Genomic DNA, 16,702 nt, shown 5'->3' on the forward strand with positions numbered 1-16,702 from the left:
ATGTAACATATAATTTAATTTTTAGATCTAGATCTAGTAATTGAACATCAAAAATAAGAGTACTCTCGTCTCATAATTATTATTTTACAATTTTTAGATACATAATGTAGAAAGATCTAGGTAATCAATCTATTTAAATGTACATAAAAATCTATATATATAGGTCTGTGAATCGATCAATCGCGGATAAGAATTTGTTTCCGGTTTCCGGTCTAGATCTAATATCTAAGTCTATGGTTTTGGCGCACTCTTGGCACCACAGAATTCAATTTTCTAACCACTTCCGTTAAAAGCACAAAATAAGTTCAAATTAGTGTAAGCACGTGGCTTTCCTTCAATGACCTTAGCAGACGTTTTTTTTTTTTAATAGCAAAAAACTAGTGCATGACTAGTGGTAATAAAAGTGTTTTAATACGATGATCAACTGTGACGCATTGAAATTGTTCTTATTTTTTTCTAGAACTTGACAACAGGAAAGCTCCATTTAGCATCCTTGACATTCTGAATTTTATCTAGAAAATCTCGTATAAAAATTAGCAGATGGTATTATTTTATACTGCTTATTGTGTTAACAGACGATATTAAGTTCTACTGCTTTTGTATGATAATTAGCAGACGATATAATATACTTATTAGCCGACGATATAATAGTATTATGTTCTTGTATTAAAATTTGCAGACATTATACTGTTCTTACATTAAACTTTGTTGTGTGCTTATAGCCAAACGCTTAGGGTCACGGAGGTCACTGTGTAACAAGCTCCAATGCACTTTTGGTAGACAATAAATGGCCTTGAAACATGACCGATACTGCATGTCCTAGAATAAAGATGGATGCTTTGTTAGATGATTTAAAAAAAAAAATTGGTTTGGAATGAATGATATCATGTGATGTTTATGCGAGAAGGGACAGGTATTTTCAAAGGTAGATATTTTTAAAACGTATACAAAATGCTGACGTAAGCAATTATTTCACCTGTCATCCATTTGGGGAGCAGACTGTTAGTAACATGTAATACTTTCTTATTACTCACCCTAAAATGTAGACTTGTACCTGACACTATTTGTCATGTGGTTCTCAAAGAATCAAACATGGAACCACTCGAGAACCTTGCTGAACTTGTTTTATAGCTACTCCGCCCCAAAACATGTTCGCGCCTCTCTCTTTCTCTCTCTCTTTCTCACTTGCTGGCCATGCTAAGTAGACTTTATGAGTGCTCAGACCCGATGGCAGTAACACTCATATGGCATTGCATGTTTATACAGTTCAGTTTAAAATATCGCTTATCTTTTGTTGAAAAAAAAAGTAAAACCCACAGTAGAGAGAAAAAAAAAGCGTGGGGGAAGGGGGTAATATGTAACGTTATGGGGAGGAGAGAGAGAGAAAAGGTTCCACATTTGTGAGCAATAAACAAAAGTAGTTTTTTTTTTGTTTTTTTTTTCTTTACAAACACCGCTGTGTATTGTGAAGTAAATAATTTTGTTATAGACTGTCTTGTTTGGGGTACCCTAGAGGAAATCCCTTGCTGAAGACAGGCACAGAAGACTTAAAGGAAACTTAAATAGATCCCCGGCAGATAACGGCTTTGTCTGCATCAATTCTTTCTTAAATATATTGACAGACTGACTTTGACTTATTCCCGTGCACTCCCAGTGGCGGCAACCACACCTCTCCACCGAACTTGGTTCTGAGCAGTTTTCATCATCTGCTTCCATGTCATTCCAGTCTCCTCAGCTTCATACTGATGGCCGAGATTTGTCCAGGTTTGCATGGGCTGGACCACTGTCCTCTTACGGAGTCCAATCAATTGCCTTGCAACTTTGGTCATTGGTTTTCGCAGGGTGTGTCCTATCTGAGGCTGTATGGACATAGTGTCAGTGTATTGACATACATTGACTTGACTGACTCACGGTGTTTCTGAATATAGCTTCTACTGCTCACGTTAAAAAAAAAATAACAATAGTCTTATTGGATCTGAAACTAAAGTCAGTAGATTCATTTGTACTATCTTTGTGACTATTGATTCATACACCTCGCCAAGTCTTCATACCTACACTAGCCTTAAACCCTCTCGTACAGTTTCTGACCTCGAAAGGTATGGGGGCTAGGATGATTTCAAGGTGCAAGTTCCCCCAATCCCCTTTTTTCATATTCACGTTTCACGAAAAAAAAAAGTTTTATCTCCTTAAAATATTTTCTTATTGATGTTTTGAAAAAAAAATGTTTGCGAGTTTGAAAAGGGGGGAAAAAAGTTGTAAATAAAACGGCCTTGACCTGAAAGTAGTTCTTTGAAAAGTGCCGCCTGATTTGAACTTCCTAAAAGGTGGCTAACTCTATTTTGTTTTATGCCAAGATGTTCAAAGAGGTAAAGGGAGGGAAGAGCTGGTTCAGATTAGACTTAGATGATATCAAGATGATAACAAAGTTAACGAGAAATGTGCACAGTGGCAGGTTGAAGAATTGAGAAGGAAGAAGAGAAGAAAGGGAGAGAAACTGTTTCATTTTGACTAGTAAAGAGAATGCACATGTTCTATCAGAATGTAGTCCATTGTTGTATATTTATCGTAATACGAATGTATTTGTTTACGCTTTTTTTTTTAGGTGTTTGTGTGTGTTGTGTATTTAGATCAATCTGCGTTTCACTCGGCTGAAGGTGTGTGACCCACTTTGGATTGTTGGTTAAGGTGAAACAAAAGGCTCGTGCAGTAGGACGGCGTCGACTAGCTAATGTGTGTTTGTGTATATATCAGGGTCCAGGCGTCAGTACTCAGCCAATGCCCACTTCTACCTGATTCTCTCCCCTCCCCTGTTATATTTGTGTTTCCAGATTTCTTAGCTCGAGATCTCCCAACATGACACCAGCAGGTGAACTCGTGAGAGAGATGCTCAAGTTTATTTTTTGTGAGAGCCAACAGCTTACTCCTTGGGGACTCATGCTTTTATTCTTCCCCCCCTCCCACACACACACACACGGCAATCTCTCTAGGAGAGCATTTCAACACATTCGATACTGCGTCCGATTAAAAATATGTTTCCTTTCAATCGAATTAGTTTATGGACCTTCCACCGTCTCAAGCATGCGTTCAGTCGACACAGTCTACCAAAGGCGAGGAAGATTATGATATTCGACTCTTTCATGCCTTAGTTAAGTATATGACTTATTTACTTATTGTCAATGCATGAAAGCGGTTGATTCCATTGGGCACAGTAACTAGTTTCTGTTACACCATGTTGTTGTTGTTTGTTGTTTTTATAATTTATGTTTGCTTTTATTCATGGCATGCATCTACTCAGAAAGAATACATATAAGTTGTGTTTGTCGATTCTTGACTTTGACTATTATTCTGTATAAGAAACCGAACTGGTATCGGTGCGGGGAATATATCGATTCTCATAGTTTTAATGTTTAGACCGATACTGGAAGACGCACCGCCATACCTTTTTGTTTTATTAGGTAAGCCAATAAAAGTTGTTTTTTTTTTTGTTGTTTTTTTTTTTCACTTGCCAATTTTGCAGCATCTGAATATAAGCAAAAAATCTTCGACACTTTGGCTACTGCGATTCTTAAAATTATGAAATTTCGTGGACGAGTGTTTGCTATGACGGGTCTTTTAGAGGAAACCTCATCATTAACAACTGACGAAATACGGCAATAAATATTTTCTTCAAAAACACAATTTAATGATATAAAGTTGCACAGTTCTAGGTATTTCTGAGTGTGTTGGGAAAAAAAACACATAGTTTTATTTTTCTCCTAATGAATACCAAAATTCAAACCCCAAAGTATGTCAGATTCCAGATGAAATTAAAAAAAAATTGCCAAGATCGTATCTATAAATGCACGAAATCACGTGACCTAGGCATTGAATACGCGCTGTTTCCTGCTAATTATTTGCACATCAATTGTGGAGCCAAAAGATCACCAAGGTCGCAAAGTTTCAGTCTGCGATGAAATAGAAATGTGCATTTCTTTGTGGCTTTGTTGCTAATGAAAACAAATTCACAAGAAGTTGGCGTATCGTCTGACTTCTGGGTTTAAATTTAGGCTCTGGGTTTAAACTTAGGCTCTTCTTTTCACTCCTACTTTCGCGTCGGCTGTAAAACCTGTAATTGTAGCACTTGTTTCTGTTGGGCAGAACGGCACAGACATCAGCGACACCTGGACAAAGAAATGTAGTACTCTCGTACCGCCTCCAACAATAGAACTCTCCGGGGCTGCTGTGGTGGGAAAGACCTGGGAGGATCGAAATCTAGACACAGAATGGACATTTAGAGAGGCGAGGAAGGTGGACAATGGATGCTTTTCTAGGGACTATTCTATTCTCCTCCTCCAACTTTTCATATTGATAACGCCCCTGACTATTGGGGGTAGGGTGGGGAGGAGGATGGTACACACTACTCAGGATTGTGCCCAACGGTTTCAATAATGCCATTGAGCAGTTTGAGTGACCTCTTGACTCGGCATGCTGTGTAGTGATACTGAGCAAACGCTACACGCAGGCAAAGCTGCCATTTGTATTATATTTTGCACACTTTAACTAAAAAAAACAAAAAACAAGTACAAATACTAAGTAGGTATATAGGAAATGAAAAGGTTAATCAGTAAAAGGGTTATTTTTTAATTAGATATAACCCAAGATATGACCAATTTCATGTGAATTATTTTTTTTTAAAGTTACAAATTTGTGTCAAATAATAAAAATGTTAATGTCTTACAAATTTGGAAAGTTAGCATCCAACTCATCTAAATTCTAAGAAAATACAATAAACATGCATTTGTGTAACCCTGCCGGACCAAGTAAAACAAAGGACGTTTGGGCCACGAGGCCTTCATCAAAGAAAACAAAAAATGGACAAACAACTCAAAATAGGGTTAATTTGACTTATCTGTCCGATGTTGTTCTCGATCGAGGCAGAAAAGAGATGTGCTACGCTGGTGTAAAAAGCGCGGGAAATTGAAAGGTGGCAGTAATTTCAAGGAAAAATAAATGAGAAAGGTGGGGTGATAGTATCCATCGCATATTAACTAAAAGTGTGCTGGTTGTTGATCCCGTAAGGTTGGAGGGTGCCTTACATGTAAATAAAGTTTTTTTTAGATCTGCAGACGGGTGTTTTTGTTTTTTTTGTCATTGCATTGTTGTATAGCATTGACGAAGAGATCAGTGAATAGATTCGAGCTTAGTTGCACAATTTCGAATGTCTCTAAGGTGTTCTTGGAGTCGTCTTTTTAAGGTCCTCCTTCCAATATAGATCATTTGATACATTGAGCATATAGCGTATAGGAATCTCCTAATAGTACAGTTCAATTTACCACTGACCATCTGGATTCTGTATAATAATAAAATAAAAGAACTAGAAAGCTAGATCTGTTTGGCTTTTATAACTTGGACTTGGCAGCTTTGTTCAGCAAAAGGTGACAATAGATCTGGCTATTAATTTTCTCTCTTCTCTCTCTCTCTCTCTTTGTGATTCTTTTGACTTTGACCAAAGCCGTGCTGAATGGTAGCTGGAAAAAAAAGATGGGAGGGGGACTCCCCACGTTCCACTTGACTTTTGATCACTAACAGAATCTGACGCTGGGGTGTCGGATGCAAGGGTCACAGGTGAGGCGGGAGATGATTGGTTCAGACGGCTCCGTGTGAGAGAGAGAGAGAGTCTATGTCTGTGTGTGTGTCAGCTTTGGTTGATATGAAAAAGAGAAAGTTTTAAATGTTGTTGCAGGATTATTTCTGATATACCTCCCCCCTCTCTCCCCAAAATGAGCTTACATTGTTGTTGTTTTTTATATAAAAACATGTCGTGTTTATTCATCATTTGTTTCAGAACTAAAAGCTTTAAACTCCACTTATGTTTCATTACTAGTTTGTTGTTTTTAATATAAAGGGGGGGGGGGGGACATATACACTGTTCTTGTCTCGTGTGACTCTGCAACATTTGAGAACATGGAAACACCAAAGTGACTAGGATGGTGTACACATACAGTCACAAAAGTACATGGAATCTTTTCAAGTTCATTAGTCACGACGTTTTGGGATCTCATAAAGAGCGTACCTTTACAAAAGCTAGTGGGGTCTCTAGTGAGTACATCCACTGACGAGTACGCCCCCCCACACCCCACAGCTTCTCACACACGCTCACACCTCATTTGTTCACAGCTCACATCCGGTCCACAGTCCCCCCACTTGGACACCACTCACACTTGTTCGTAATTGAAATGTTTGCCAGGTCCTCAATTGGCTCATCTTCCTCCTCCTCCCCCCCCTGGCGCCCTCACCATCACACGTTTGCCCCCTCTCCTCCATACAGCCACCGCGTCGAGGGTCGGCAGCGTAGCTTCATGCCTCCAGCGCTAACTTAATATCCACACACACACACACGTAAGCATTAATATTGTTAACTCGCACTGTCACTGAGTTTGTCATGAAATCAGGCTTATTGCCCTTGACTGGAGAGTGACTTTTAGCTAGATAGAATTTCCCCCACATTTTTCGTTTATATAGCAAACACAAATCAGACATTTAAAGTGTACAACTGAGTATTGAAAAAGTTGTTTTTGTTGTTGTAAGTGCAGAACGCAAGTCATGTGTGTTTTGGTTAGCATGCCTAACTTGAGAAGTTTTGTTATCAGCGATAACACTAGGTTGACCTACGGACACACGTTTTTCTTGACCTGCAAATGGTATCTTAATTAAAAAGCGAAAGTCTCGTCATGTTTGTGTCACTAAAACATCTGCACGTTTTGCACACGCACACAAAATGTGACCCAATTCTGTGTGCGTTGACAAAGCTTGTTGGTCTGGACGACGTGTTGCTATTGCAATAAGCTTAATCTTATTTAACATGTGTTTGTTTTTGAGTGGCTTTATTGTTAAATGGCGAAATAAAAATCTGACAGACACTTTTCCATTCCCTCCCCCCCCCCAAAAAAACAACAACTATTTAATTGAATTTTTATTGAAAACCAAAGAAGTTAAGTTAGTCGATTTCCAGTTACACGACTTTGTTCTCGAAACTTGTTGCTCTTTTTTAATATATACACAAATGAATGGGTGTAACAGAATGAGAAAGAAAGCTAATTACCCCCCCCCCCCCCTTTACTATACCTATGGTCTGATCGGTGATGACGAGCTCTATGACTAAGTTCGTACCTCGCTGTTTAAATCAAACCATGTTGATCTTTGGGACCTCATTTCTTCTTCTCTGTCCATTTCTAACAGTGATTCTCGAAATTTGCTAAGCGTCCGCTCTCTTTGGCACTGTATCGTTCTAGGTAAAACTAGGATAATACTTTTAGAATTTTATTGCTGTGCACTTTATCAGCTGCCCACCTTTCTTCAAGTTTTAAGAAATTAATATTTTAGGCTTAAATTTAAAAGTTGATAATTTTGTTGCATAGAACGTAATTATCTTCTTTTTTTTTAAAGTAACGTCTGTAATATATATGTAACAGAAACAGATGACCTTTACATCATCTGCCCTATAGACCACAAGGTCTGAAAGTGGAACTTTACTTTTTTTTTGTAATATATAAGATAAGATTGCCTTAAAGCTAGATTTCCATATTTTTTGTATAAGTTACAAAGGTTTAATATTAACATTTAAAGACTAAACCAAATGCTACAGATAGACAGCTGACATCGCACTAAGTACTTCTGGGAGTGGGGCCGCCTCCGGTTGGAGAGCCTCTCAGCCTGTTCTATCACTTAGATCGGGAGAAACTTTTTTAACGAGTCCTGGTTGAGATGCTCAGGTGAAGTGTGGCCGGGTTCGTGTACCCACTGAATCAATACTGGAGTCTGCCATCTCTAATTGGACTTAAACAACAACACTAACAAACCTCTCCCCCCCCCCTTCCCTTTGGGAGTCTACTACTTAGCTACTACTACTACTACTACACACACACACACACATATATCCACTTCTGCAAGTGTTTACACGGTTAAGTTGATTTATTTCGTAGAAATAACTTCCACATTATTTACATAATTATCTTTATGTGGATGGTGTCAACATGATATCCAAGATTCGTTCCTCGGGATAAAAGAAGATGTATGGAGTACGCCCACCACTGTTCTTATACCGAATCGCGAAACGAAGAACATCCATGAATATTTATGAGCGAGGGGGAGATTTGGTCAAAATAAGAAAGCAACTTTATTTAGAATGGCACGCGCGAGAATAACAACCTAAAGAATGGCATGGGTAAAACTGGCATCGTCAAAAAATCACCAGAACGATGATGCTTCTATTGGGGTACATGTATCGTTCTAAACGTAATAAAGACGGGACGCTAGAATCGCGTTGGCGAAGACGTAAGGGACATTTTTTTTTTTTAAATTAAATCGATCTTGCTGCAGACGCCTCTCGCGTAGACAATGCCATATTAAAAATCCTACTTGGACTAAACGACGGCACTTAATTTTTAACGTTTTAATTTTTAAATGCTAATAATAATCTCGTTAATACTCAGAACAATATGGAAAGACAAAGGTATAGCCCTCGACACCACATTCTTGCATATGCTTGCTAGTCTTGGACGCAGACTGCAGAGCTATAGAGGAGGATCATAGCAACGGAATAGAGATGCTATAGAAAGATCCTAGGTATCACATATAAAGACCGCATCACAAACAAAGAGATTAAATACATGGTTACTACAGTGATTGGACCCCACGATAACCTGATAACTATTGTAAAAAAAAATAAATACGCAAACTAAAACTCTATGGCCATATTACAAGGTCTTCAGGACTCGCAAAGACCTTCCTTCAGGTAACAGTACCAGAAAACGAAGAAGAGGCAGACAAAGCGATGGGAAGACAACATAAAAGAACGGACGGGCCTGCCATTGAAAGAGGTTCTATCCAAAGCAAAAATACAGAGAGAAGAATGAAGCAAGACGGTTGACAAATCGTATGTGGTTTCCGAACGGTCCAACATAGGTGAAGGTGACTACTCGGAGATGGATTTATAATTCCACTGCCAATGGCGCAGATTTGTTCCCCAGTTTGAGACTCGCTGCCATGACATATATAAGTGAGCAGAAAAAGGTGTGTGTGTGTGATTTGAACAGAGCGGGGGAAGGCTAGGAGAAGAAGTAGAATAGTGGGAACATACTTTCACTGTGTATGGAAGGACGTGAGAGGTAGTCGTGTGCCCTTAAGAGAAACTGCTTTGACTACTTGCAGGATGAAATCGATACCAGTGAGATCGTTTAAACAATTAGTGGCCCGGTAGTCGTGTTTATTGAGCTATCTATCACCGTAGTATCGTGTTTCAGCGTTGCGCCTTAATGTCAAATAGTAATCTCCGATATTGATTGTCGTAAATTTTGGGTTTCAGGGGTGCAGGGTGTGGGGAAGAATGGGGGGGGGGGGGGCAAAGGTAGGGAAAAAGCTAGAGGCAAAGATAATAGTCAAATAATCGTAAAAGTATTAAGTATTGTTTTAATATACGTATCTAACGTTTGTTACAAGTTTATATAAGAGAATAGATTACCGGAAGCAAAGAAGGAAGGGGAAGCACTTTGGTCACGTCTGCTATTGAACTGCTTTTCCTCTTGCTTGACAATCAGTGTCATATAAATGCAGATGCTAGTAACGTAGTTGACCTAACTATAGTTCCATGGTTGACTTTTTTTTTTACCGCAAAAATGTTGCTTCAAAAGACTTTAACCTAAATGAAGTTGTCTATTACAAATTTAGTGGCGTAAAAGAGGCGAAAAAAAAAGAATAGAGGTATAGTTGGATTCTAGTTACGTCGTTTTCTGATTACCTCCTCCACGATGTCCCTTTTGTAGCACGTGACCATCGCTCAAGCCATTGTCCCTTTTGTTTTATTCGTTCTCAGATTGACTTGAATTACTCGATGTACTGATTCAACTTGCACTGCTCGGCATTCTGGCTTCCTAGTCATGCGTCATCCTGTCGGATGTTTCTTTCTCTTGGAAGATAATAATGGATGCCCTCGTGGCGGGATCAAACAAACACCAAATATGTTGATGCTTCCTGCCCCCATGGAATCCAGCGCCCTCTACATCTCTTCTGTGTGTCGTAACTCTGGGAGATAACACGAGCTATTTTTACACCTAGCGTGACTTTTTGTCCTACGTGGGGAGTGCAAGTATAAATAAAAAAGGGGATGACGGCCGTACTTTCCAAAATGACAATTTTCTAATAATAATATGTTACTTGTATAAGGGTTATAACAATCTATTTAGACCAGCAAATAGTAGCTTGTTAACTCTCCAAGTCTGTAACATTTTATGTAGACTAGCAAATAGTAGGCTTTTAACACTTTGACTTTAACTTTAAGTCTGTAACATTCTATGTAGCCTATAGACGTATGTAGGCCAGAAAATAGTCGCCTTTCTATCTTTTTCACACATTCTAGGTATTTCAGTCTATTTGTCAATGATTAATAAATATCTTGCATCATTTCAGCTGCTTAAGAAATATTGGTTGAGTAAAGCTTCTATATAAATATTTAGGATTTCTTCTTATGTCAAATGTTCACTTGTTAGCCTTGGTAAACTGACCCAAGTACAATAGTTAAAAAGGTTGGAAGATTGAGGGGTTAACAGAGCATAGCATTTTCATGATCATTTTCAAAGCTGTCAGTAAAAAATGGTTTTGACTGTTTTTTGTTGTTTTTACAATACTAATAACCAGTATGAAGTATGTATGGGTTATAATCAGCGACATTATATATATTGAAAATGTTTGAGATGTTAGTCCTTTTGCTGGCAGATTTTTTCATGACTATGTAGCAAACCACAATGTATTAAGTTGTATTATTGTTAACCATCTCTCGTTCTTTTAATATGTGGAATGTGTGTGTGTAACATTAACCAGAGTTGTGTTTGTTGAGCGGCACAGAAACCTTCTTTTTTCATTCACATCTCCACATGCTATAGGAACATGGAACACTCTTAAGCCATATGTACACAGAAATAACAGTTAATAGTCCAATCAGAAGATAGTAAAATTGACATTCCTAGACACAATTTTACTTCACTGGCACTCATAGGTTTATCTTGTACTAGTAAGAATTCGTAATAGAACATTTGTTGCAACCATCTCTGATTTTTACAAAACTTATATCAACTCACTCTGTCTGTCTGTCTTGTAAAAAGTTTGTACATGTTTTATCTCCCACACATAATCTCGGATCATATTGAAATCTTGCATAATTATTTCTTGCACCTTACAAAACAGAATCAGTAAAAAAAAATATTTACCAATTAGTTAATTAACTATTGGTAATTAATTATTTTGTTTAATATCAAACAAGGGAAAGAAATTGCACTTCACTTATGTGGTGATATAAGTTGAATTAGTCCCCTTTATACTTTGAAATAGGTTGCCTCTTTAAAGTTTGAAACTAACTGACTATAAACCTATTTTCATAAGCACTTTGCTTGAGTCCTTGATTTCAAATTCAGGTCATTCATTTTTTTTTATTTATAAATGCCTTCAAAAAGCTATCACAGTAACCTTCACCCAGATACCCCCTTCTTTCTCCTCCCACTCAGCCCCCTTTCCCTTTTTTTCCCAACTGGTCCAGACAAATAGGCTTTCATCTTTAAACTTGAAGTTGTTATTTAATTTTTTATTTTTTTTTGACTTAATTTTACTGCATCTAATTTAGACTACATATTGTTTCAGTTTGATAAATTTATTAAAGAAGAGAAAAAAAAAGCACTACATTATATATTGTATTACTTTATAAATTAATAGAATTCTAACATTTGCTTAACATATCTTAAATTCATTTTGTTTATTTAAAAAAAAATGTATCTTTTTTTCACTCTGCCAAGTAAACCTTTAAAAACATATTCAGCTTAGAAGAAGATCTCTACGGTCATGAGTTTTGATGAATTAGATCTAGTCTGTGAAGTAAGAGCTCTGTTTTTTGTCCAGGTCCCAGCAGTTGTCCACTCAATCACAGAAAGCTCCATTCTGGCCATGAGGCAACAGTGTCAGTTGGTCTGGGAGTCTTATTTCTCTTCTGTTGATAAAATTATTAATACAGTTATAGAGGTAAGTGGATTTTAGTTTAATATCAACAAGAGAAAATGTAAACTAGTAAAATCCAATTAGAGATCATTTTGTTTTAAATATTTTTTTTAAATATAGTAATTTATATTCTACTTTCATCATTAAATCTATTTTTTTAAAGAACATGTATTATATATTTCTAGTAATTTTTTTTTATACACACTGACCTATCAATATTGCTACCTGTTATTTGCATGTAAGGAGAATCTAGCATCTGTAGGAAATGTTAATTTGTAATTTATTTATAGGTATGTGATTGTACTGTTCTTTAATGACATGACCAGTAACAGTGTCTTGGGTTTTTGATAAAAAATTGTCTACATATTGTTTTTTTCACAGGTTGTGAAAAATCGCATTCAAAATCACCTGGTTCGTCCATCCTATCATTGGAACACTGTCCCTGGGGCTCATGTTGTGTTGCCTGAGTGGTCAGACATCCCCAGCAACTACCCGTTCTATTTCAGCCCATTTGGTGAGACACCAAGGGATAAATTTACAGCTGTGGTCTATGCAACGACCCCAGTCACCACGTCTTCACCGTCCTTGTTCCGAGTGCTGAGGATGGTGTCCAAGTCACAGTATTGTCACAAGGTAGTTTTAAGTACTTTAAGATGATTTTTTTCTAGTCTCAAACGGAGCTTTGTTAGCTTTGATAGCATGATTTTTTTTACTTGACTTAGACATATTTTTAATAATTAATAAAGGTAGGACTTCGCCTTTGCCCGTCGCTTAGTCTGCTGGACCTCTGTTGACAAAATCTCTGCATTCTTCTCTGTCATTAGAGTTTCCTACATAGACATTTCTTAATGTTGTCTTCCCATCACTTCCCAGGTCTGCCTGTTCTTCTTTTCCCTGGTACTGTTCTCTGCAGAAAAGTCTTTGCCAGCCCTGTTAATCGTGTAATATGGCTGTACAGTTTTAGTATGCTGTTTTTTAAAGTGGTCAGAAGGTCATCATGGGGCCCAAAAATTTGTGGCACTGTGTAATGAAATGTGTGTATGTAAGGTCATCATGGGACCCAATGTGCTATGAAATGTGTGTATGTTGTTGATGTAATTAGGCGGAAAGTAGGGCAGATGTTTTGGTTGTGTAGGCTGGAGAGTTTCTGATAAAAGCACAAGGTGGTCTGGTGTAATAGAAATTAATTTAATGACTTGTTTGAAGTTAGGAAGATTAGCTAGAGATGTGAGACAGAAAGGAGCTATATTTTGTAGCGAGTTTTATCTTGTTTCAATGATCATTTCACTTGTTTCTACAACTATCTACTTTCAAGTTAAATTTGTGTAAAGTGTTAACAAAAGTTACATTAAGTTTTATTTAATCAAGAAGTTTGTTCAAGTTTATTTAAAGTTCTATATTAAAATATAATACGCCTACATCAGTTTAGTTGTACTATCTGATTGGAGCTACAAACCAACAACAGAGAAACAACATCCTGTTTTGGATTTCCAAGGTTTTTATATATGGTTTTAATATATGATGCCTAGAATTCTTCTGTAGCATCTCCATTCCCTCAAGTTAGATTCCAAGTTTCTTCATTAGTCATTGTTTTTTTTGTTTTTTTTTGTATAACAAGCTTTGTATGTCAGAATGTAAGGTAATAAAGTGTAATAAAAATGTATAACATTTACAAATAAGTGAAAAACACATAGTATATTGATAACCTTTTAATCTTACTGAGAGATATGTTACCTATCCATAGTATACAGTTACTACTGTTGTAAATCCTACCTATTAATTATCAAAGCTTTTACTTAATCATTAAAGCTTTTACTGAAATGATGGGCTTTCTGTGAAAACAAATTAAGAAATAATTGAAAGATTTTGAAATGTAAATGCTCTGAGATGTATATTTGTAAGATTTTTTTTAAAAAAGTAAAATATTGTTAGGACATTTTTTACTTATTTTAAAATGTAAAAACAAAAGTATTTCCCTTTATGTGTTTTTTTTTTCCATTGTACTCTATTTATGATTGTCACATTTTAGTATTGATATTTAACACTTTTGTGACTGACCTACTTTTGTGTTGAACAGGAAAGGGATGTGTGTAACTTGACATAAATGTTGGCTATTAATGAATATGTGTTGGTGAGCTATGGACTATATCTTAGATAATACAAATCATATCTTTATTAAAAATTGTTAGTAAACTCATCAGCCCTCATTAGGCTAGTTTCAAACCAGGGAGGTTAATAAACATTGAGAATTTAGAATGGAATTTATTGTTTGACAGAAGATAAGTTAAAACACGAAGACAGAGAGTATATAAATTATTTGTACTGCCAAGAATAGAATATAGTAAAACCTGAAACAATAAGTGTACCACTTGAATACTCATTTTGCTGCATTGGTCAAACTTAATTTTTTACCAATACTATTTTTTCTTTTCTGATATGTGGGGGAGGGGGAGGGGGGGCTAGTGTGATTACATTGAAAGTACCAAGTGCATTAAGAGATTTTTATTTTAGCTGATAAAATTCTTTTAAAATTACACTATAAGTATATTTTTTTGCACACAAAAATGTCTACATTTTAACTTTATTTGGAGAGCAAAATCTCAGCTTACAATCTAAAGTCACAAAGGATTAAATTGAAAAAGACAGCAGTAAAAATGTCCTTTAAAGATTTACAATTTTACTAATGTTAAATTGTTTAGAAATATTGCCTTAGTAAATATTACTACAAAAGTAAATATTACTACAAAAATCAGTTGTTCTTTTTTAAGTTTTCAGTAGCTGCAGTTGACATATCTTCGATGATGCTTCATTAAAAAGAAGTTGATTAGAAGTTTTCATTATCTATATTTGAAATTTTGGTGTTTGACATTTAATGATCATCATCAATTGTATTGATCCAGATTTTTATGTATGCATAGCCAAAGAGAAATAAAAAAAAAAGGGCTGATTCAGCAGGCCTACTGAAGTATTGACACATTTTTTTATGTGCATCTCTTGCCATTTTGTGCACAGAGCCCATCTGTTTCATGAGGTCTACATCAATCCACTGTGATAGTGACACGTGGCTCAGCTTGTCAACAAAAACTTTACTTTTATCTTCTCACTTTTGTAGAAATAAAATCAAATGAAAGGGAACATAAAAGTTCATGAGAGAAATCCCATCATGCTATTCTGTGAACGTGTAGAGGTTACACGAGATTCCATCATGCTACATTGTGTACGTGGAGAGGTTATGAGAGATCTCATCATGCTACACCGTGTACATGGAGAGGTTATGAGAGATCCCATCATGCTACATCGTGTACGTGGAGAGGTTATGTAGAAGTTACAAGGCTCTACTTGAATTTGGAAAATTCACATTTCAAGGTTCTTCTACCTATCATAATCCTAAAAAGCTGTTTTCATTGTTTAGATGGCTGCCTTATCATATCCTATGCACTCTGGACTGTTGATAGGTAGTCTTGATGATCCTGGGTTCAAACCCTGCCTGCCCTCATCCCCTGCCATTCTGAATGTTTGGGCTAGAAATTTGAACATGCAAAACGATTTTTTTTCTTTTCTGCAGAACATAATCTTAGCACATAATTAAATCCTTTTCAAAAGTGCTTTCACGTGAGATATATTTTCAATTATCCTTGTTACTTGTATTTCAGGATGATTTTTTATAAAGTGTTTTTATCTTCTAAGCGTCAAATTGAACTATTTTACATACATTGTCTTCTCAAGGCTTCATTTATTATGCTGGAAATGTGTGGATGTCACATTCTGATGACTGAATCTTTTTAAAATATTTTTATAAGTTCCATGCTGCCCAATAATTCCAATTGGGTCTTGATTTCTTTTGGAATTAGCTGAACTATTTTTAGCTGCACTAAGAAAACAAATAGAAAGCAGGAACAATTAACTACTAGCCAAATCCCCTTTTCTATATAAAATGACAAAAGCCACACCACCTGTGCTTGTTAAATTAACTTGTGGCTTTTATAGAATATAAAGTAATATTATTACTATCATTTTATTAATATTATAATTTGCTGTTTCATCCTGACCAAAATAAATATTATGGATGTTGTTTTATTAGCCCATGTACTTATCATTGCCTTGTTGTTTGGTACTCCTAAATTCTTCGGCTATGTTGGTATTTAGTCAATTTAGTGTATTTATCTCAAGTTGTTTTATTACCTTGGACATTTAAACATGAGAAGATCAAAATATTTATGGCCCTGATTAAAACTATAATCATCCAGTCATGTTTTGTGTTGAAAAGTTTTTTATTTGCTCATGTTGTTTTAGGTGATTGTATTGTGGCACTGTGATGTCCCACCCCCTCCTTCACAAAAATGGCCGACTGACCTGGGGATACCAGTGAGGGTCAAGACAAGAGATATAAAGGTATTTACACTCAGTGAATTTTTTTTTTATCAGCCATTCTTAATGTTGTTTAATATTGTGATTCAGTGCCCGTGAGAAAAAATAAAAGTGTGTTGTCAGCTCACAGTATAGTGTCACAGACATGACACACAATGTTGCTGTAGAGTCCAAAAGTTTCTTACACTGAACATGTTATACATAAAAGAGGTCTGCAGTAATGTCCCCAAGGAAAGTAACCCTTTTGATCACTTAGTATTGTCTTGGTTTAAAAAAAACTTGGAAGTGTGTAATACATTCAAAGTGCAAAGCAAGT

At 36.3% G+C, this 16,702-nt stretch overlaps 1 protein-coding gene across 1 annotated transcript in view; it reads left to right on the forward strand.

The window, feature by feature from the left end:
- LOC106055537 (exostosin-1-like) overlaps positions 1–16,702 on the forward strand; it is a 95,788-nt gene that overhangs the window by 67,106 nt on the left and 11,980 nt on the right. The window contains exons 4-6 of the mRNA XM_056015247.1: positions 11,923–12,042; positions 12,400–12,651; positions 16,312–16,410. Of these exons, the coding sequence (XP_055871222.1) occupies positions 11,923–12,042; positions 12,400–12,651; positions 16,312–16,410 (471 nt within the window). The remainder of the gene's footprint in view (positions 1–11,922; positions 12,043–12,399; positions 12,652–16,311; positions 16,411–16,702) is intronic.

The sequence above is a fragment of the Biomphalaria glabrata genome, chromosome 17 (assembly GCF_947242115.1).
Source record: "Biomphalaria glabrata chromosome 17, xgBioGlab47.1, whole genome shotgun sequence".
NCBI lineage: Eukaryota > Metazoa > Mollusca > Gastropoda > Planorbidae > Biomphalaria > Biomphalaria glabrata.